This window comes from Aspergillus flavus, chromosome 1 (genome assembly GCF_009017415.1).
Source record: "Aspergillus flavus chromosome 1, complete sequence".
NCBI lineage: Eukaryota > Fungi > Ascomycota > Eurotiomycetes > Eurotiales > Aspergillaceae > Aspergillus > Aspergillus flavus.
Window position 1 is genome coordinate 6,223,598 of NC_092406.1, and position 20,218 is coordinate 6,243,815.

The window sequence follows — 20,218 nt, forward strand, 5'->3', positions numbered from 1 at the left end:
AAGCAAGAGGCTATAAAAGAAGACACCCAGTAACTGTCCGCCACTATGGCCAAGGATGGGGTATAGAGGCCAGCTGGTCACGATTATATTAGCTCCATCGGACAGAAGTCACTTATCCAGCAGGTGGAGCGCTGTCCATTCTCACCAGACATCTCAGCGATACAAAAAACACATTGAGATGCCAGTTACAGTGCTGCAGCGCTGAATGCGAGTAGGTTTGATTGCACGGCTAAAACAGCTCCAGTCTATTCTCTGAGCTAGGGTTGGTCTTCTACGCCGGAAGATTGTGGCAGCTTGTAACAATATACTATATATGCAGGATATAGTAGGGCCCGTGTCAAGTTTGGGCGTAACGCTGAGAATGAGGATTGCGACAGGTTACAGACGTGTCTGAAAACTAAATATGTATACATAGTGAAAGGAGTTACTGTTGGCACACGATCTAAGACAACGGGACACAAAACACAAGAGGGAAATCGCACAAATCTGACTGCAATCTATTTACAATAGGAGGTCAGCACGCGAACATCTGGACAATCGGATGTATTGAGTCGACAGAAACACGACGACTTCACGAGAACATCGGCTACTGCAAGAGCCACTTTCACCTGGGGCTCCAACAACTTGGCTTCATCATCCCGACCGAGGCGTACGAGACAATCATAGTAACCTTGAAGAGCCCACACGTTATTAGGATGGTGATGCGCGTGACCCAAAGTGGAGTTGAGAGACAGATCGGCCTTGTAAGCTTCACCGGCAGCTTCTATATTGCCCTGCTCTAGTGATAGGGCTGCAAATGCATGACGCACCGGCTGCATCCAGCCCCAGGGCTCTGCATAGTTCAGGCCGTCGTCTAGTTCGATGGCCCTCCGCAAGGTTCGGAAGACTTTCTCGTGCTCTCCTCGACGATACTCAATCTCGCCATCTAGCATGGCAACATCGACGTTGAGAATATCGACGGACCGATTAGGGTGAGTCCGGCGGGTGACGGGAACCCGCTCGGTCGCGGCGACGTATAGTTTCCGTTCCTGCTCTGCTTCAGTTACACGGTTCGTGGCTGCATACACGACACCCTTGGCGTAATGAATAGTAGCGGTGGTAACGCAATACAGCTCCTGATCCTTAGGAAGAGCCATAGCAATGATCTCACACCACATGCCAAAGCGCACCATGACGTGTAGATGCACCGCAACGAACCCTTCTAACCAATCTGCTAGGTTTGGGGATTTGGAACGCAGCACCTCGGCAGGAATTGTTCTTTCCATGCGATCCGCAGCCTCCAAGGCGATCTGTTTCTTACCGGCATGCATGGCTGCGTAGATGAGGGAGTGGTAGTTGTGCAACCGATACAGACTGTAGAAGCTGTTAGGCCCCTCTACCGCAACGTATTTCTCATCGGCCAGAGTGGCGTGGATGTTTGATGAAATTGCTCGCCTGTAATCACCGACTAGGACATCAAGGTGAGTCGGCATGTGGTGGGTGTGGCCTGCATCTGGAACAAGATCGCGCAGATGCTCGGCCACGGAGAGGGCGCGCTCCGGATTGGGAGACATCTCTGACAAATGGATATACAGGTGCAGAAGCCCCGGGTGTTTCAGGGAATCTTCGAGCTGCAGTCCTCGCTCAAGAACATCCTTGCTCTACAGGGTGAATGCCCCCTTGGTAGGCTGGCCCGTGGCCACATCATAGAGTCTCCACGGCGTCAAACTCATCATGGAGTCTGCGTAGAGCGTGACAACATCCAGATCGTCACCAAAGTCCCTATATATGCCTTCCATTGCATACTTATATTATCGACTGTGGGCAACGAGCTCCGAAACGGATACAACCTGTTTGGTCAGAAAGCGGACGCTAATAGCATTGATCAGGCCCTGTTCAACTGGGGTGGCGAAGGCAGCGAGCGACGACTTGGCAGTCTGGACGGCCTGATAGGTTGCCGGTAGAGTGACCGCGAGATTCCCTTCATCGAATAGATCCCACGGGTGGTTTTAATTGGCACCTAGAGCGTATGCGATGCCCCAATAGGCCATGGCACACTTAGGGTCATACGCGATGGCCTTTTGGAAGCATTTAACACCTTCCATGTGATTGAACGCATACACCCAAGTCAGACCCCGATTGAACCAGACTTGAGAGGCGGGACTGGAGGTGGTGATCTTGCGCGAAAATGCTCCCAGGTCGAAGAGATACTCCACGGACTCGACAGAAGGTGATGCTTTGCCGTCACTGAGCATAATTGTTGTACAGTTACAAGACATGATGATAATTGTTTAGTAATTATTCCAGGTAGAGTGATAATGAAAAGAGTACGAGATAGACAACGTCCTGTGCTGACTTCACTTACCAGCCCTTTATACCCCGCCTAGCACTATTCCATAAGTCCCGTGGGTCCTTGACGACTACAATACCAGCCCGAGTTGACCAGTTCCACAGTGTGGATTGCCGTCGGAGAGATACATTTCCTAATTAGGAAGTTGGCAACGCCGACACGACCTCGTACACATTGCCACTTGCAACCAAGTGCTATAGCATGGAACTTGGAAGTCGAAACAGATACACCGGGCACTGTGACCTTGACAGACATCGATTTGACCAGAGGGGTCACACAGGTCTTCCGTATATTTAAGGATACTAGGATGGACTAGGCGAAAGAATGAAAGTTTACATTTACATCTACCGGGGAAGATGTTACTTAAACAGGGCAGAATTGACCCATAACATTATGAACGCAATGTTCGAAGAAGAGATACATTGTTTAAATTTTCTGGGGAGTAACAGCAGATGTAACACTCTTTTATAATGAGACATATTAAGGTAGATTATTTATGACAAAACATGTAGAAATGGGCATAAGAAAACATAACCAAAAAAAAGTACTAAAAAGCTAACTATACGATGCGACATGACAAAGGCAATCTATATAATCCTTGATACACCGAGGTATTCCATATCTTCAAACGTACTATTTCTTAGCTCTGAAACCAACCAATGGAAGTCGGGTCCTCATGAGAAGACTACTGCAGATAACGCTAACACTGCTCAACGCCATTGCAAGACTGGCCCAGATGGGATCCAGCCGTACATGGGTGCCATTGCTCACAATGGGATAGAACACACCAGCGGCGACTGGAACGGCAACACAGTTATACACCAAAGCCCAGCCAAAGTTGAACTTGATCCGTCGAAATACGAGGCGGCTGAGGTCGATCAGGGTGAGGAGAGAGGTAAGACCAGAGGAGACCAGGACAAACTCGGCGGACGAGATGGCGATATCCGAGCCAGATCCGATGGCGATGCCCACATCAGCCACCGTCAAAGCAGGTGAGTCATTAATTCCATCACCAACCATAGCGACGATCGCGCGGCCGGACTGGGGCTCCTTGCCCCGTCTGAACCAACTCGATCGAGGTGGCTTCTGTAGAGTTTTTTGCAGATATTGTACTTTTTCGGCCTTTTGCTCGGGCAGCACACCGGCAATAATGTTGTCTGGAGGGATCCCCACCATCTCTCCCACTGCGTGAGCAGTCGTCGGATTGTCTCCGGAAAGCATCCAGACCGCAACGCCTCGATTCCGCAAGGCTTGGAGGGTGTCCTTCGCCTCTCGTCGAATGGGGTCAGATACAGCCAGCATCAACGAGAGCTTCCAAGGAACGTGCTCCGTTGGTCCTGGTGTCGGACAGATTCTGGTGCCGACTAGAACGACCGATTTCGCCTGGCGCTTCCAGGTAGTCAACATTTCATCATTGGTCGGGCTTATTGCCACCTTATGATCCTTCATCAAGGCTTCATTGCCTATAATGACCTCCAGCGCAGGTCCATCTTGGCCCTGTGGGAAGAAAGAACCTTTCATGCCTTTTCCTGGTATCTCGTCCACAGTGGTAGCTTTCAGGGCCGGTGGTTGTTGGGAGTTGGCAAAAGACACCATCGCCTTAGCGATTGGGTGACTACTATTCTTTTCCAGGTCTAAGACCGCACCCCAGACTTTGTCGACATCCTCGCTGTTGGCTATTTCATGATCAGTGATAGCCGGTTCACCCCCCTCAGTTATAGTACCCGTCTTGTCGAAGACGATACAATCGAGTTGGCTAGCTTCCTGGAACGCTTCACCACCTCCCTTGACCAAAATACCATTTTGGGCGGCGAGTCCACCACCAACAAACAGCGCTGTTGGAGCAGCAAGGCCAATTCCACAGGGGCAAGCGACAACGAACACCGATATAGCGAACTGCAACGACCAGAACTCCCAGCCTCCGGGATTGCCATTCATCCATGACTCAGGCAATCGGCCTGAGAGGCCAAGAGCCAGCCATATGATCCAGTCCAGAATAGCAATCAGCGTAATAATCGGCACAAAGACTCCAGTGATTTGGTCGGCTGTGCGCTCAATGGGTGCCCGGCGAATTTGTCCTTCACGAACGGCGCCAATAATCTGATCCAACATTGAATTTCCAGAAAGCCCTGTGATACGCACCGAGACTGGGCGTGCCTGGTTGATAGTGCCTGAGAAGACGTCATCTCCAATCGATTTGGTGACCGGTCGAGATTCTCCGGTCAAACTGGATTCGTCAAACTGAGATTCCCCTTCCACTACAGTTCCGTCATACGGCGGGGAGGCACCATTCGCTACACGCACTACGTCCCCGAATTCTAGCTGATCGGCTGGAACCGCGCGAGAGGTCGTTGAGCCCTCCCCATTCCTCTCAACTAGGATAGCTTCCTTGGGGCGCAGCTTGCCAAGGAGACCCACGGCGTCTCCTGCCTTAGCTTTGCTATAAGCCTCTAGCAATCGGCCGATCAAAAGAAACATCGTTAGGAACACCACTGAGTCGAAAAACGTTCCGGCACTGGACGCCTTGTGGCCGTTCCTTGGCTCTGTGGCATCGATTGCCAATATAGCGATGGACGAGAAGTAGGCAATCGACGTTCCCAGTGACATGAGCATATCCATACTTCCAAAACGGTAGAGCCGCCGCAAAATCGGAGTCTTGCTGCCCGGTCTCCATAAGGCCCTGAGCTCGGTGATCATACGGCGGTGGAACAGGTCGGCGGCGAAGAAGTAGACGGGAGTCGCTAGGATAAACAACGCCCATTCAATGCGTGAGACCTGGCCCGCCCACATGGGTTCTTCGAGGTACTTGCGACCGGGGTTGTCTTTTGAGACTAGGGACATGTACACGATCCCGATGATGAATGTTGGTATGGCAACGAGCACGGATAAGGCTAGGCGGCGCGCAATTTGCCACTGATGTCGACGATGCATTGCCTGCGAACGTTCCTCCAGACTAGGCGGATGGTAGATAGAAACAGTGAATGACTTGTCCACATCGGCGATTGTGCGGATGATATGCCGGATGGTAAAGTTGGGAGCATCGGGAAGATAGTTTACCGTGAGCCTGTGCTGAGCTTTGCTAGGCGGTTCGGTCACATCCAGCCGGTCTGAGTATACATCCAGAGCATCCAGAATGCGCTGAGGGCAATGTGCACAGTGCATTCCGTCCACCTGGATCATCACTGATCGTTTGGAGCTACGTTGCTCGGCCGGTGCCCTACTCTCCAGGTCACTAAGAGTGGCTGTATAACCGAGACCCTTGATGATTCCTGCAATCTCGTCGAGGTGTGCTTTCCCTTGGAATTCCACAGCCGCACTGCCCGAGACCAGGCTCACGTCCACTTTGGTAATCCAATCGAGGTGGTTTAGAGTGTCAGTCACTTTGCCCACGCAGGAGCTGCAGGTCATGCCTCCGATGACATAGGAAGCTCGCCAAGCATGTGCCATTCCGGACGACTTCGATGTCTTTTGAGGTTGCAGCTCTTCCGTGTCTATCAATTCCACAGTGTAGCCCGAGCTTCTGATAATCTCAAGCACTTCGTCAATATGTGAGTTGTCCATGAGCATTATAACGGCACTGCTAGTCAGAAGATTGACATCGGCCGATAGGATCCACGGTCGGTTCTGCAAAGCACCCGTAATCTTTCCGACACATGAGCTGCAAGACATTCCACTGATTGATAGTGTAATGCGTGTTCGACTGCCGGTAAGTCGGTCATCCATGACGGATGTGAGGCTGTTCTCTGCAGAGCTGACGGACGCGGCAGTCGCAGTGATCTCCTTCATGGCTCCCTCGTCATCGCTACTATTGGATGATGATGACGCGAGCTGTGTAGCACATTCATTGCACTTTTGAATATGTATTTTGGATTGGGAATGAACATCATGCTTTCCAGACGCGGGGCGATGGGTTCGGGGTTGCTGGGCTTCAATATCGCTTTCATCCGAGTCATGGGCAATGACACTGTCAATTTCAAAGGCAACCTCTTCGAGGGCGCGTACGATCCGGGAGCTGCTGAGGGTAATGGGGTGTACGACTTTGATTTCATGGGACAAGATAGAGGTCGAGATGGAAAAGGGGGAGGGTGTGAGAGCCGACAAAGTCTCTTCAACATTGGTCACACACGAAGGACAATGAAGATTGTTCACCAAGATGGTGGTGAGCCTCGATTGAGGCGGCGATGGCTGATTACCTGTGACCATTTTGAATGAGTCGACGGGTTGTGAGCAATGAGTATGATCCGGTAAAGCGATGGGCGTAGGCGCTTATATACTTGGATTTCTGGGGTTTCGAAGTCAGCGGAAGAACTGATTGCAAATCCAGGGCAGGTTCTAGTTGGTACGACAAATTTCAGTGCGCTAACGCAGTAATCGCGCATCATTCTAGATCTGCAGCGGAAGTTTGGTTCAAGGATCGGAGGTGGGAACCATGGTTGGCCCTCATCCCCGAGGGGCGGATGCGCCTTTTGTGCGCGAAGTCAAAATGATCCACTAATAGTGAGAGCTCCGAGGATAATCCTTGGATTTTGGACGGTCACTAATTGGTTATCGTGTTGTACGTGATGGTCTAATATTCTTTCCTACACACGAGACCTACACCAAGTGGTGTCTCTTGGGACAGAAATACGAGATCTTCGCGCACACGTCTTTACACGCTCAGACAATTCTTGGTCAAAATGAGGCTATGCATTTATTCAATATCTGTCATCTATTTGCTATCCACTATGTGTCCAACCGTTTTTTGTGCTCTCTCCTTGCAAGACTTCATCCGGTGGGTGCCCAAGCTTGACTTAGATAGGCTGAGGAGCTCCATCGATTTCACCACTGTGAACATCTTTGCCCTTTCCCTTGATGGCTGCGAGCACGGCATTGAATGAAAGCGAGGGTTCGGCGACGACGGAAACAGTTTGCTGTTCAAGGCTGATATCAAGGGACTTGAGGCCTGTCGAACGTCTCACTCTATCAGTATGACGCATAACAGGATAAAATTATCTACGCTACGTACAATAATACCATGTGGTTGTATTGGTAGTCACTTACCGCTCAGTGGTCCGAGAGCCTTCTGGATGGCATTGGAACAGCCGGAACATCCCATTTTGACGGTGAACTTGTACTGATGATCGGACATTGTGTATGATGGCTGTCTTGGAACTTGAGAGAAGAGTTAAAAGGGAATTGGTCACAGGGAAATGTATGTTGAAACGCAGGAGTTAGTGCTCGGGACCTGACCTGGTGAATGGATGAAGAATAATCTCTCTACTTATAGGCCAAGAAATACCTCTATCCGGTGAGGTATTTGTGCCCAGAGCTCGAGCCGTTGGCATCCCTTCGTCCCTCCGAAAACCGGCGGAGTCTTCTCCAAGCCAAGTCTATGGCCCTGTAGAACTGGCTGTGGGTCGTTCTCTGCGCGTTTTTCACGTAGTTTGTTCCCCGGAGCGAAGATCGACATCTTACAAATAGCCGAATATAACCACTGCCCTTCTAAGTATATCACGCCGCCCAACAATCCGTCTTAATCATGCAAAGAAACTGTCAAATCCTTCGAACCTGGTGTCAAACAGGTCACGTTTTATTGCCTGCTTCCCGACCACTGCAATACTTTTCGAGCTTCTCCCCAGCCCAAGCCTGCCATTCCAACCAAGCAAAAGAAAAGTCTCGTTGTCAGACTTCAACGAGGGATGTCTCTACTACAACAACGATTAAGCCTGCACTATCAATGTGGCACGTAAAATTCTGGAACTGCCGGTCAACATGGAAGCGAGCCGGGATCAATACACTGCGGTGCCTTGTTGGCTGCACCCTTGGTGACTTCTCCGCTCTGTGGATGCTGCAAACTTACTATCCCGCGCTTGGTATGGGCACAATCATGGCCGCATCTAGTAAGTTGTCTTATCCTCTGCACGACCAAAGACAATTGCATTCTAACACCTGGTCTACTCAGTGGCGTCTGGTATGACTACATCGATCATTCTTGAGACCATACTTCTTCGGCAGGGCGTTGACCAGCTCTCCTGGCCAATGGCAGCGCGCACAGCGATGGGTATGAGTATGGTCTCGATGGTGGCAATGGAAGCGGCTGAGAATATCGTTGATTATCATCTCACTGGGGGCGTGGTGGCGCTAGGAGACCCTAAATTCTGGATGGCGGCTGCGGTGTCGATGACTGCTGGTTATCTTGCTCCGTTGCCGTACAATTACCATCGTCTGAAGAAGTATGGAAAGGCCTGTCATTGAATAGTTCGTGATTTTTGTGATTCTACCTTAGTATGTATTAAATGATACGTCGGGGTTGTAAATGTAATCGGGATGCCAAATCTATCATGGTTTCTATGTGCTTTGCTAGATAGAACAATCCAATTTCTCTGTTTTCTTACACCGCCTGCACACGTTCTGTGTCCTACAGCAACCCTTATTACTCTAGACATTCTCAATGTGCCATGCCCTAATCTCTATCCCTTGAATTAATATGCAGCAATTATATATATCAACCCCGTGCACACCAACTCAACACAAGTATCCTCACAAAACGCCAAGGGCACTAACACAACCGTATCAAAAATACCATCACGCAAATATTCGTGTTCAAAGTCTCCTAACAGACGGGCGATCGGTTGAACGACCCGTCGGACTCTCGGACAGCGCTACCGGAGATGCGTATTTCCTATTCCGGCAAGGTCAGGATCTAGCCTCGGATCTGGACCGAGTGGATCTCATCCGCTAACCTTAAAATATCCTTAACGTCTTGCCGACGCCATGGCGAACCTCCGAAATACGGTTCGGATATCTTGATTGCCGGGTGTGGTAAGGTGTGAAAATATGTATTGATGTTTGTGGGACGAGTAGGGATATTGTCATATCATAATCGTTAAAGGGACAGAGTACTCCGTATTATCCAATTGTCAATCGATGAAGATAAAACTGGCAGAATTTTAGTCATTGAATAAACCCAGGGATATTCTTTTCGCACCTTAGCACAGTAGACGAAAGCTTCCCTGATAATAAGAGAAAATAAAAGGCGTAGAAGTTTAGCCAGAATAAAAACTACAGTGGAGTGTAATAACTATACCCTTATTGAATGATCTACTGCCAGTTGACAGTAGAATTATATCTCACATTAATTGCTATGTGCACGCAAAAGACCACCGAATAACACACCACTGATCTATGAAGTTGGCTTCTATAGGGAAATAGTTAAACGGATGACAATGGTAACATAGTAGCCCTTGCTCATTCTCAAACCCTAAAGCAACGGATCGGCCACCGGCCAAACCTCATTCGTGGGGTAGATAGCCATAGGATCTAGAAATATATCCCAATCAAATGGTAGCTCGTCCTGTCAGGGGGCAGGTTAGTTGAGTAACATGAACAGATTACCAGGAATGACTTACCGAAAGATCAGGAATGGAATACGTCGTGGGCGCATCCTGACTGGTCACTTCAGTCGTCACTATAGATCGAGTGCGCGTCGTCCAGGACGAGGTTTGGTGCTGGTCAAGGTCTTCTTGATTCTACAGCAGGCCGGTCAGCATGCACGGAACTAGTCAATGGGAGTGCTGGCTGGACAAACTATAGAAGGAAACCCTCCCGACGACGATAGCCATCCCTCAGCTTCCTGTAGATATAAGAGTCCCCCATCAGCTAGTAGCAGCTCTCGGCATCGCCGGGCTGCTCGTGGACAGGCGTCGTTTGGGTCAAAGCTCTCCGAATGTGTACCCCTACTTGCACGATGTTCAGAGTTAGAGGACGGCATTTGGCTCTGAGCTGAGTTCAAGACCATGTTCAGAAGCATAAATGCTTTGCAAGCCTGCTTGTCCTGCCGAACTTTCAATTCAAAATATCGAATAGCATTCTCCACATTGTGGAACAATGCTGTCCGTTAATAGGAGGTGGTTTTATCCACGAAACCCTGTACGGAACCGGGCAAGGGAAGTAATGGTTTGTCTTTCGCCTGCAGCTGCAGCTCAAAACAAAGCGTTGCGGCCGCGTGAAAGAATTCGTCACGAAACATGCCACCCCGCAGCCGCAAAAGATACGGATACACTGTTCTTTGTTCGTTGTCCGGGCCATGGTCTAAATCGTCTGCGGAAATCTCCAGGGGAGCCAACAAAGCCAGGCTAGCTTGGACACACATCTGACGGGAAAAAGCATATGTTTCCTTGCGTGTCTCGGCAAGACTCAGAAAGAAGGCTCGATGCAGAGTCAGGAGGCATTGGGATATCAGAAAGAGAAAGAGGGATTGGCGAAAGGCCAACCGGCAGCGGCGGCTATCATCCTCACAGCTGGCATCTCCGATAAGTGCCGGTGACCTTTCGCTACTTGTGTAGTAAGCATCTCGCTGAGGTCCAGAATTCGTTGATAGCTTAATGTCAAGCGCACACGATTAACCGCCTTGGTGATGTTAATCCGGACCCCAATAGTTTGGGCCAAACTGACCTGGAAGGCTGTTCTAGTTAGAACGGTGATTGGCTTGGGGGTAGGGGCAACGGGAGAGTCCACCAACAAGTCTTCGTCGTCGATGTTAGATGGCGGGGCGCAGTCATACTCATCCTCGGACAGCGTCACCGGTGCCCCCGTTCCCAGGGCGGCTTGGAGGTCCAGTTCAATGATGGTTAGCCAGAGCCGCCTGCGAATTTCGCCCCAATAGGGCGACAGTCCTTTCAAATGCGAAGGATCTCGATGAAGGCCAATAGTGATGGCCTCACGCACTAACGAGCCGGCAGCCAGCCAAGCAAAGTCTCCCTCATGCCCAACAGCTTGCCTCGCCAACAACAATAAACATTTGACCTGAATGACGTCTAGAGTGAGTCTTGCGTGGCTCGTGAGGGTCTTGACCCATGACACTACGGCTTGAATCCAGCTTTTGGCCTTCTCATTTAATGACTGGGAGTCTTCGCCCGAGACCGCTGTATCTACCAGGCAAGTAGCACATGTCATCAAGCTTAGTAGTTTTGCCGCAAAGATGTCACCGCAGCCCGTACTCATTGGTCCATGGTTATCAGGGTGCCAATGATCATTGTACTCCTCAAGAAATCGAGGGACATGTAAGATTCGGAATGTCGTCTCGAACGTCGAAAAGTATAACTCAACAAGCTGATCGGCTACTGTGCGATCATCTGGAATTAATGTCTCCAATAGAGGCGGGTATAAGGTGGGATGAATCTTAGTGTGATATCTTGCGGTCATTTGCACACGCGTTTCATGGCTAGATACTCCGTGAAAGTGGACTGGGTTTGCTGTTTCTTGACGCGATGGTATTCCTCTAAGTGTGCCTTGAGGTCGGGAAAACTGTAAGGACGTTAGCAGTGACACCCGACGATCCACGAAAGGAGGAATGCGTAAGCGATTGAATTGTTCTTGTTCGCGAGTCCGCTGAGCCAGAGGCAACACAGTCTGGGGACGTGGTAACTTTCCTCCCGGAGTCGGAATTTGTAGCAGCTGTCAGGGGATTACTTTGTGATAGGGGTGAATTTGAGATATGTGAAACTGGCCGAGGCGGAAGATGCGACGACACTCGGCTGCGTTCCTTGTCCTGATAATAACACAAGTCAGCCATATTATGGCTGATGCATTGATTGCAAGGCTGACGGCGGTCGCATTTCACCTTCCGCCGTCTGCATGGTGCACACGAAAGAGGTGGTCGGCGACTACGGGTTGTGGAGGGTTCACGCTGGCGATTGACACGCATGATACTTTGCCGGGAAGACTGAAGATTGTCCATTGTAGCGATTAGATAACATTTATATCTTAAACTTGGGTAAAGCCAACTTCGTTATATCACATCATTGAAACAACCTACCTTTTCTTCACGTCTCTGCTACCGCCTCTGTCACCGCCCTATATCAACTTGTATGTATCACGTATCTTCCTTTCTAATCCATCATCCCTTCGCTTACCTACTACTACCTAAGAGGACCGCTACTTCCACAGCACAGCTATCCAATGTGGCCGTTATGGGCACCGGAGACTCGGGTCTTTCAGGCACTGGATATACACCCCAGTTAGATGATAATGATGAATGCAGCAGTGAATATGATATTACTTGGTCCCCTGGTGATGGAGTCTGTTCTACAACGGCAGAGTTTAACCATTGCTGTCAGTCAAAGACAGACGACTGGGAAAATGCGGCTCTTACGTACCTGGAAGGCATAGAGTCTTTCCAGTACTATTTATCTGCGTTTTTAGGTCTTTTTGAAAATATTTCTCTATTCTATCACTGCCTCCCAGGAGCTGCGAATATTTTAGGTAGACTAAAATCCTTTCTTGTTTTGAAGTCTTCCCTATAGGTTAAAACGATAGAAAACTCAAACTGTGATCAATCTTAAAAGTTAATTGATTATCTCCAGTGCCTTGGATCTCCAGCGCCTGTAAAGTACAGGACCAAGACTGAAACTAAGCTTGAAGCCGCTATTCCTGTTTGCGTCAAGCCTCTTTGTTCTGGGTATTTTATAAACATTGTTCTGGCCTGGTCATATATTATTTCCTGCCGCTGGGTGGAGATACTTAAACAGGCAGGTGAGGAAAACTAGATCTTGTACCAGCTTGGCATACAGATAGAAGACTTTTTTTGGGACATTGTTATCCAGGGCTGTTGGGTAGCTCGGGTAGAAAAATTTAAAGGTGTTTTCTATTCGCCATGGATGGTTAGAAGAGAGGGTAGTATAAATAAGCGGTATGGCCTTCATTCCAAATCATCTTTGGTCGTTGAAAGCTAATAAGTCTGTGAAGAGGTGATCTGAAACCAGTTATATCAAATTCGTCCCTTGCGTTCGATATTCTTCTCGATTTCTGTCTATTGGAGGGTCTAGAAGGGGAATTTATCACTGGTTTTGCAGCTGTTTTAATTTTGACCTCACGGCACGCGCCTCCACCCAAATTTGCTTCTGCTATAATGATTTCAGCAGCTCCTATGTGCTCTTTACCAAAACGAAAAGACACGGCTTTTCTTAAATTATTCTAATCAATCGACAGTTGCATATCGCTTAGCTCTATACAGGATGCTCTGGATTCTCTGCTCTGTAGTATTTTTTTCGACCCACGCGTTCCATGTAACCTCGTTGGTGCTGTATCTTTAGGTGTTAAGAAAGCTCTCTCGACAGTGGATAAGATTGATAATTGTCAACTTCTTTCTGCAGTCACCAATATAAAACCTTATTTGAGTCTCTTATAGGCAGCTGTAGTGTGCAACGACCAGGTAACCTTGTTTCTGAATATGGCTCTCTATAGTCTACCGCCCATATGTCTGGTTGCCGCCTTCTGTACAAACACGGCCCAATCCTTTCTTTAAATAGCTTATCCTGTACATAGGCCAGAGGAATCTATTACTTCTAGGGCACTTGAGTTTCAGACTTCCTACTTTTGCCGACCAGAATTATCAGTTCCATGGTCGACAGCACCTCCACTCGGCACAACACCCGTCGAAAATCTCAGCCTGGACGTAAGAGCGCATCTTGCTCATATACACAGACCTATTTTCTGGAGATTGTACTGGATCTTGGATTTAGGAGAAAGAGTCCCGGCAAGCGCAGAGCATTACGTTAGCCTTGTTGATGTTTCCAGTATATGTTACTCTTGTGCTACAGGTCATATAAATGAGTAAGTCTAATAAAGAACTGATTACTGTCAATGTTTACTGACAATCAAGGTTAACCTATCCCGAACAATATATTGCTAATGAGCAATCGGGATATGCGACTTCACGCTTATTCAATTGGCATAGAAGCTACGATGATGGTATCTGGCTTGATGATGGTCAAAGGGATATTGAGTCTGTTCGTCAAGTCCAAAAGCATCCATGGATTATCGACCCGTTTGATAGCCCAGACGACGAGCCAGTTGAGGAACCCAAACACCATGAACTTTGTGTTGAGCGTATTTTACAATGGAATAGTGAAGTCCAAAGTGTCGACAGGCGAAAGTTGAGACACCATGAATAATTACCTACGTACTTGCGATATTTTCCTATAATATCAAGACACACATACAATACAGAAACGTTAAAGTGAAACTACACGAACGACAAGAGACATGGTTAGTTTACAATTCTCCGTGGATATAGCTACCTGACATAGACATCTCATAGATAAAAATGAATCCCTCAACAGCTATCAACCCAGTCGCAGTAGTAACTGGTCCCTGTAAGTTCTATGATGAAATTAGGTGCTGCTGCTTGCTAAAACACTACTACTCTCTTCCATCTCTCCGCTAGATGTATCACCCCTAGTATTTATTCTCTACTAGACTGAAGTTGGTTATTTATACCTTGGCCTGTCGTCGGTATTCTGCCGCCTCGGTGAGCCGCCATAACACTTTTCGTGATAGGTCATGGGAGCTAGTCAATCCTGGGCCTTGAGGTGGAATACCCGACTAGTGCGGCGTCTCTTTAGACCTGCCTTTGAGCGTGGGTCAGATTCAAGATGACCAATCTGTTGAAATAAGTTGAAGGGTACTATCCTACCCATCCCACTATTTCTTTCTTTCGTTTCTCTCATTGGCCCGTTGTCACTCAACGAGCATTTTTGAGGGAATGAAAGTGTCAGGATTTGTATATCTTTTTCTACAGATAAAGAACAACCACATACGACCATAGGGTGTGGAGAACAGGGCTTCCCGTCCGCTCAGCCGTACTTAAGCCACACGCCGGGAGGTTAGTAGTTGGGTGGGTGACCACCAGCGAATCCCTCCTGTTGTATGTTTTTTTTTCTCAATTAACTATTGTTGTTACAGCAGTGGTTACTAATATATGATATGCAGCAGCGTAACTTTGGTGATGAGTAGTAGGGACCGCTTTGTTGCCTGTTCGATATCAGTGCCTCTATCATCGTTGTTGGCCCTTCCAAGAGTTTACCGAAATGGTGATTATGATGATGATGATGATGATGGTAGATTGCAGTTCTGGTGAGAGATCGAAGCTATTCAGCGTAAAGAATAGTCCTAAAGTCATGAGATTGGCCGCTTTTAATGGAGGGGCGACAATGACGAAGCCCTAGGTACGCAAATAGAGAAACTATCAGTGGCTGTGGGTGCCATTAACCTAGAACCATGCCGCAACATTTGAGATCACGGCTCCGTTTGCTGCCAGAAGATGAATTGGATGTTGTATGTTGCATATTTCCTGACACGAGCTTTTTTTCCCAAGTACGCTTCCAAGTCACAGCATGCCGAATGGGAAGTACTTTGGCTCCACTGATATATTTAACCAGGCATAACTAAGGGCCTTCTTGTACTAATTGCAAGACATATCTCTAGGCGCCATTCAGAAAATCGAATGTTCCCCGAACAGTGCACTTTATATTCCACACTTTAAATAAAATTCCCGAATTCGACTCCCGGTGTTGCGGCTTTTGTGCCTATACTGCAGAGTCAGCATCGATACCCTTGTAGGTGCTGTCCTATCTATCCTTAAGAGCAGCCAGGGTCTCCCACGCATATTCAGGGTCACGAAGCCATAGGCGAAGGAAGTGTCGTCTACTCGTGAAACGCTAACCGTTAGTGGAAAAACCTCGAACGCAGTATACCCGAGAGAGCATTGAGGTACTGCTTTTCAGATGAATCCTTGAACCCCCCTCGAGCGTGAAACAAACTCAAATTATTTGCAAACTGGATATCCCCACGGTGAAAGTGCAGTACCACCGCGTGCTTCCGTTTAGAATAATATATGTAGACTTAAATAAATGGAGTAGTCTATATTGCCACGGGCCAATATATTTAGCAAAAACGTGGCCAAGCGGCCCAAGCCCGCCTAGAGAGAAATTAAGTTTTTCCAGCAATTCCCAAGGCCACCGCAACGTATGCTGAGTCCCTACTTAATGCCAGTAGAACTGATAAGACCGACAGAATTATGCAGACTACGTGGCCTGATGATGTAGATTGATCAGAATATGCTATGAATTAGCGTTCCTGCCATTTTCGCACCCCCGCTTTTACCCCTCTTACATAGGTTATATAGATGCTGACAGATTCCGAGTCGACTCATACATTTGTCCCCCGAACCTGCTGCTCTCCTAGTCGAATATACTGTACATTCTTTTAGCCTTGAAGCCGCACATCCACCATGGTTCACCCCAAAGTTCGCAAGGCTCTGGAGGAGGCGAGAAAGCTTGTGGCCGATCTTGAGTCCTACGAGGACGGCCCGATCAACCACCAGGCTGTTGTGAAGCAAACCGAGCGTGTCCGCATTGCCCTGCAGGAGCCTATTGATCTGGTGACTCGCTCGATCGAATTCCTCGCTCTCGGCGGCGCCTTTCACACCATACTAGGTATTCGGGCCTACCATGCTATGCCTGAGGATGGTAGTGCTATTACCGCCGACGAGCTTGCCCGGGTCACCAATGTCGCAAACACGGTCATTCACCGCATCTACCGCGTCGCCATCAATCATGGAATCTTTACTGAGACCGCTCCAGACACGTACGCTCATAATGACCTCTCGCGCGCTCTCAACCCGAAAGGTATGGGATCCTTCTTCATGATCGCTCTGGAGTTTACCCGTGCCTGGATCCACCTACCTGAATATCTCCAGTCCCACAAGACGGACGATGTTTTTGATCTGGTCAAATCCCCCGCCGTGTACTCAGTGGGCAAGGAGCACCTTGGCAAGTCGTATTACGAGCTGCTGGAGTTAGACCCGGATCCAGAGCGTCGCGAGGTTTGGAATGCCAACATGTTCATGGTGGACCAGTTGATGCCTATTGTCGGGATGTTCCCATTTGCATCTCTTAAGGAGGAAGTTGAGCAGGACCCCGGTCGCCCATATCTCGTCGACATAGGTGCCGGCCGTGGTCAATCATGCTTTGCTATCCAGAAGGATATAAACGGTGCTTTCGATGCCAAGTTCATCCTACAGGATCTACCTGGAGTCATTAACAATATGAACCCCGAGGACTACCCAGGCTTCGATCTTATGACCTACGACGCTTTTACGCCGCAGCCTATCAAAAGTAAGCACGTCGAATTATTATTGTGACCTTTAGCTGAAACCTTCTTAGATGCTCATATCTATTTTATGCGCCGTTTCCTCCACGACTTTTACAACCCAGTTTGCATTGAGTTTGTGAAGAACACTGCATCGGCTATGGGGCCTAGTTCACGCCTCCTGATCTGCGATATGTTAGTCCCAGACATGGTTGAACCCCATGAGAATACTGACCTCTATTGGCTGGATTTTGCGCTTCTGTGTATGACTGGTCAGGAGAAGAAAAAGGCTGATTTTATGGAAATCTTTGAGGCTGCCGGCTTGGAACTCGTTAAGATCTACCCCTCCGCCTATGGGCGGACCGTGATGCTGGAGGCTAGGTTGAAGAAGTAGCTATAGACTTTGAATTTAAAGGATTACTACTACGGCTGGCGGGATGACGGTATCGTTTGCCCATTTGCTCGAAGCTCCAATGCGTGTGTACACCTGCTCATGTAACTCCGGATGAAGGCGTCCTGTGGGTGGGCGTGTATATCATTTCCTTTGTCGGCTGTAGACAAAATATAATAGGACCACTCTTCGCACGGTGGTTCCGATAGTTCCACTCACGATCCGTACACGAGCTGCTCTACAGACTCAACACGATTTTAGTGCACCTTAACTTCGGCCTCTTAGTTTAATACTAGTTTTTACGAAAGGAGGGCATAAGGCTGGACCCAAGAGAACAGGTGTAAGTCACAGGTATTTATATCATTAGTTAACATGTTGGAAGATAGAAACTTATATATTTCAACAAAATAATCAGGGAATATTGTCACCAGGCTAGTGGAATATAAGCTGACTATATGATATTCACGCCAGATGCGGCTTAGATTTGCCATAACTCTTATCTGCATAAATATTGGCAATTCCACAATGCTGACATTGCCAGGTCCAACTCAACTGCCTGCTCGATTGATAAGCCCTTATGCTATCGTGCGGGTCCAAAAAGCGGAAGAATTCCTCACTTACCTATCACTAGAATGAGGAACAATGCATTAAAATGACGCCATTGGTTTTCTAATTTATATGTATTGTGTTGAATGGCCCTCGTACTTGCTCCGCGCTTCTCTCAGCTTGCTCCTGCAATTGTCTTAAATATTCAATTTAAGTTAGACATAGTAACTTTATTGTCCCAACAAAAACATTAAACATGTCAAACGCAGGCAGCAAACCAAAGATAAGAGTGGCAATCATCGGCGCCGGCCCAGCAGGCTTAGGTGCAGCGATTGAATTTCAGAAGCTTCCCTTTGTCGATCTTCGAATCTACGAACAAGCTCGAGAGTTACGTGAGGTCGGTGCGGGTATAAGTATTCAACGGAACACCTGGCGCATGCTAGACGCCTTGGGTGTTTATGATAATATCGATCCGAGTACCATCTTTAGCGCCGCAGATGGTCATTCCGTGCAGCATCGGTTGGTTGATCTCTTCCTTGCGTTTGGATAGAAGTAACCGAAATCAGCAATGGGCGAACGGGAGAATTACTACAATCTAGCGGACAACACGACACTCCGCCGCGACATAAGCATGCCAGGGCCTTACGCACTGTACTTCAACAAGCGCTTCTGAAAGCCGTGGATAAAACAAATCTGCGACTTTCGAGTCGTCTTGTTGAGATCCGTGAATTGCCGAACAAAACATTATCATTGCGATTTGAGGATGAACACACGGATGAAGTAGATCTCCTAATAGGAGCTGACGGTGTTCGATCGGTAAGTTTTATCACGGTTATTCTTAGCTTTGTCGCAAACCTAAGTGTACAAGGTTGTCCGCCAATTCTCCTTCCCGGACCATCGCATCAGCTATACCGGTACAACAGCCTTCCGGGCCCTAGTTAACGCGGACGATATTTTGAGTATTCCCAACTTTCCGGACGCCGTGACCTTCTGGCATGGGCCGACTAGGTGGGTTTATACATGTAATCTCAATAGAGGTATATACGAGGTTACGGCAAGAACGGACCTTCCAGAGACTAGCGAAACGGTCAGTTGGGGGCAGGATGCTAGTCCGGATGAATTTATAGGGCTGTATAAGGTCAGTATTGTTCGAGCGATTCTACGTAACTCGATGTATACTGAACATGAACATAGGAATTTGCGCCAATCATTCAAGAGGTTCTTAGTAAAATTGGGGAAGTGAAGAAATTCCCCCTCTTCGCAGGGCCGCGTCTGTCGAAGGTAATATCGCATGGTTCTATTGCATTAATCGGGGATGCGTCTCATCGTAAGTGAATGTGTTGTTTCATTGTTCTAGTGGTAGCTAACCGTTGGACAATAGCATTATCCGGAGCTTTTGGTATGTTTTCAACCACTTACCACTTGGACAAACAGTATTCTAACACCCTCAAGGCGCTGGAGCGGGATTCGCATTGGAAGACGTGTATGTGCTCGCCCGAGCAGTGCAATGGGCACATGAGCGTGACTTTCCGCTCAGTGATGCTTTGATTCTATATGACAGAGTTCGATCACCACATTACAAGGATATGGTATGTGCTAACGCCTGATTTCTTATCGGTCTACTAATTACCGCAGTACGATATTCTGGATGGCTTCCGGAGAGCTGATACTTCAATCAAGGGTCTAAACTCCTTTGATGAGATTGTGATGGCAAATATCCAGAGCAAATGGACTGATGACCATCATTGGCTATATCACTACGATGTACGTTTACAAATCTGGACTCTAGCTGCAGTGCTGCTGACACCAAGTTTAGGTACAGGAAGTATGGAGAAAGGCTTATGCGGAGGAAGATGCCCGTCGCGTAGGAGAGACTAATGATACAAAGGATGTTGATGTATATTCTCGTTTATAGAATAGAGAGTATCGTCTAGCTATATATCAACAGAAAATACCAATGTGAATCCAAAACCGAAACTCCAAGGCCGCTTTTCATACTAATGGAAATACACAGAACTGAGGGACTCGAATCTATGAAAAAC

At 48.1% G+C, this 20,218-nt stretch overlaps 9 protein-coding genes across 9 annotated transcripts; 5 read left to right on the forward strand and 4 right to left on the reverse strand.

Moving 5' to 3' along the window:
- Positions 1-2,234, reverse strand: F9C07_2251076 (uncharacterized protein; the record flags this gene model as incomplete). Its single annotated transcript, XM_071510073.1, has 5 exons — positions 1-1,210; positions 1,301-1,640; positions 1,683-1,784; positions 1,809-1,960; positions 2,000-2,234. 5 exons carry the CDS (start codon positions 2,232-2,234, stop codon positions 498-500), a joined length of 1,542 nt encoding a protein of 513 aa, XP_071366141.1. The 3' UTR covers positions 1-497.
- A 606-nt stretch (positions 2,235-2,840) lies between these two features.
- crpB lies at positions 2,841-6,825 on the reverse strand. The gene has a single exon (XM_071507668.1). The coding sequence runs from the start codon at positions 6,530-6,532 to the stop codon at positions 2,963-2,965; it is 3,570 nt and encodes a 1,189-aa protein (XP_071366142.1). The 5' UTR covers positions 6,533-6,825; the 3' UTR covers positions 2,841-2,962.
- Positions 6,826-7,119: 294 nt separating this feature from the next.
- F9C07_11338 (uncharacterized protein) lies at positions 7,120-7,778 on the reverse strand (the record flags this gene model as incomplete). The annotated part of the gene is made up of 3 exons (XM_041288069.2): positions 7,120-7,271; positions 7,370-7,469; positions 7,608-7,778. 3 exons carry the CDS (start codon positions 7,776-7,778, stop codon positions 7,120-7,122), a joined length of 423 nt encoding a protein of 140 aa, XP_041139853.2.
- Positions 7,779-7,847: 69 nt separating this feature from the next.
- On the forward strand, positions 7,848-8,563 carry F9C07_2061110 (uncharacterized protein; the record flags this gene model as incomplete). The annotated part of the gene is made up of 2 exons (XM_041288081.1): positions 7,848-8,208; positions 8,271-8,563. 2 exons carry the CDS (start codon positions 7,848-7,850, stop codon positions 8,561-8,563), a joined length of 654 nt encoding a protein of 217 aa, XP_041139852.1.
- Positions 8,564-9,569: 1,006 nt separating this feature from the next.
- F9C07_2200413 (fungal-specific transcription factor domain-containing protein) lies at positions 9,570-11,512 on the reverse strand (the record flags this gene model as incomplete). Its single annotated transcript, XM_071509479.1, has 5 exons — positions 9,570-9,662; positions 9,718-9,837; positions 9,897-10,198; positions 10,235-10,615; positions 10,636-11,512. The coding sequence occupies 5 exons, from the start codon at positions 11,510-11,512 to the stop codon at positions 9,570-9,572; spliced, it is 1,773 nt and encodes a 590-aa protein (XP_071366143.1).
- Positions 11,513-11,670: 158 nt separating this feature from the next.
- Positions 11,671-12,102, forward strand: F9C07_1171523 (uncharacterized protein). The gene has a single exon (XM_071507669.1). The coding sequence runs from the start codon at positions 11,829-11,831 to the stop codon at positions 12,057-12,059; it is 231 nt and encodes a 76-aa protein (XP_071366144.1). The 5' UTR covers positions 11,671-11,828; the 3' UTR covers positions 12,060-12,102.
- Positions 12,103-12,221: 119 nt separating this feature from the next.
- Positions 12,222-14,262, forward strand: F9C07_2219557 (uncharacterized protein; the record flags this gene model as incomplete). The annotated part of the gene is made up of 10 exons (XM_071509708.1): positions 12,222-12,387; positions 12,409-12,591; positions 12,613-12,637; positions 12,689-12,819; positions 12,856-12,998; positions 13,055-13,237; positions 13,298-13,485; positions 13,507-13,551; positions 13,639-13,921; positions 13,971-14,262. The coding sequence occupies exons 1-10, from the start codon at positions 12,280-12,282 to the stop codon at positions 14,260-14,262; spliced, it is 1,581 nt and encodes a 526-aa protein (XP_071366145.1). The 5' UTR covers positions 12,222-12,279.
- A 1,835-nt stretch (positions 14,263-16,097) lies between these two features.
- On the forward strand, positions 16,098-17,851 carry F9C07_2280329 (putative O-methyltransferase). Its single transcript, XM_041288079.2, has 2 exons — positions 16,098-17,265; positions 17,314-17,851. The coding sequence occupies exons 1-2, from the start codon at positions 16,380-16,382 to the stop codon at positions 17,631-17,633; spliced, it is 1,206 nt and encodes a 401-aa protein (XP_041139849.1). The 5' UTR covers positions 16,098-16,379; the 3' UTR covers positions 17,634-17,851.
- A 581-nt stretch (positions 17,852-18,432) lies between these two features.
- Positions 18,433-20,091, forward strand: F9C07_2085027 (uncharacterized protein; the record flags this gene model as incomplete). Its single annotated transcript, XM_071508861.1, has 8 exons — positions 18,433-18,716; positions 18,743-18,992; positions 19,045-19,314; positions 19,371-19,503; positions 19,558-19,575; positions 19,629-19,765; positions 19,812-19,940; positions 19,993-20,091. 8 exons carry the CDS (start codon positions 18,433-18,435, stop codon positions 20,089-20,091), a joined length of 1,320 nt encoding a protein of 439 aa, XP_071366146.1.
- Positions 20,092-20,218: the final 127 nt, after the last annotated feature.

Excerpts from the sequence above, each read along its gene's own strand:
- crpB (XM_071507668.1), bottom strand. The coding sequence starts at position 6,532 with ATGGTCACAGGTAATCAGCCATCGCCGCCTCAATCGAGGCTCACCACC.
- F9C07_2280329 (XM_041288079.2), top strand. The coding sequence starts at position 16,380 with ATGGTTCACCCCAAAGTTCGCAAGGCTCTGGAGGAGGCGAGAAAGCTT. Across the intron at positions 17,266-17,313 it reads TACGCCGCAGCCTATCAAAA|ATGCTCATATCTATTTTATG; the intron begins GTAAGCACGTCG and ends AAACCTTCTTAG.
- F9C07_1171523 (XM_071507669.1), top strand. The coding sequence starts at position 11,829 with ATGCGACGACACTCGGCTGCGTTCCTTGTCCTGATAATAACACAAGTC.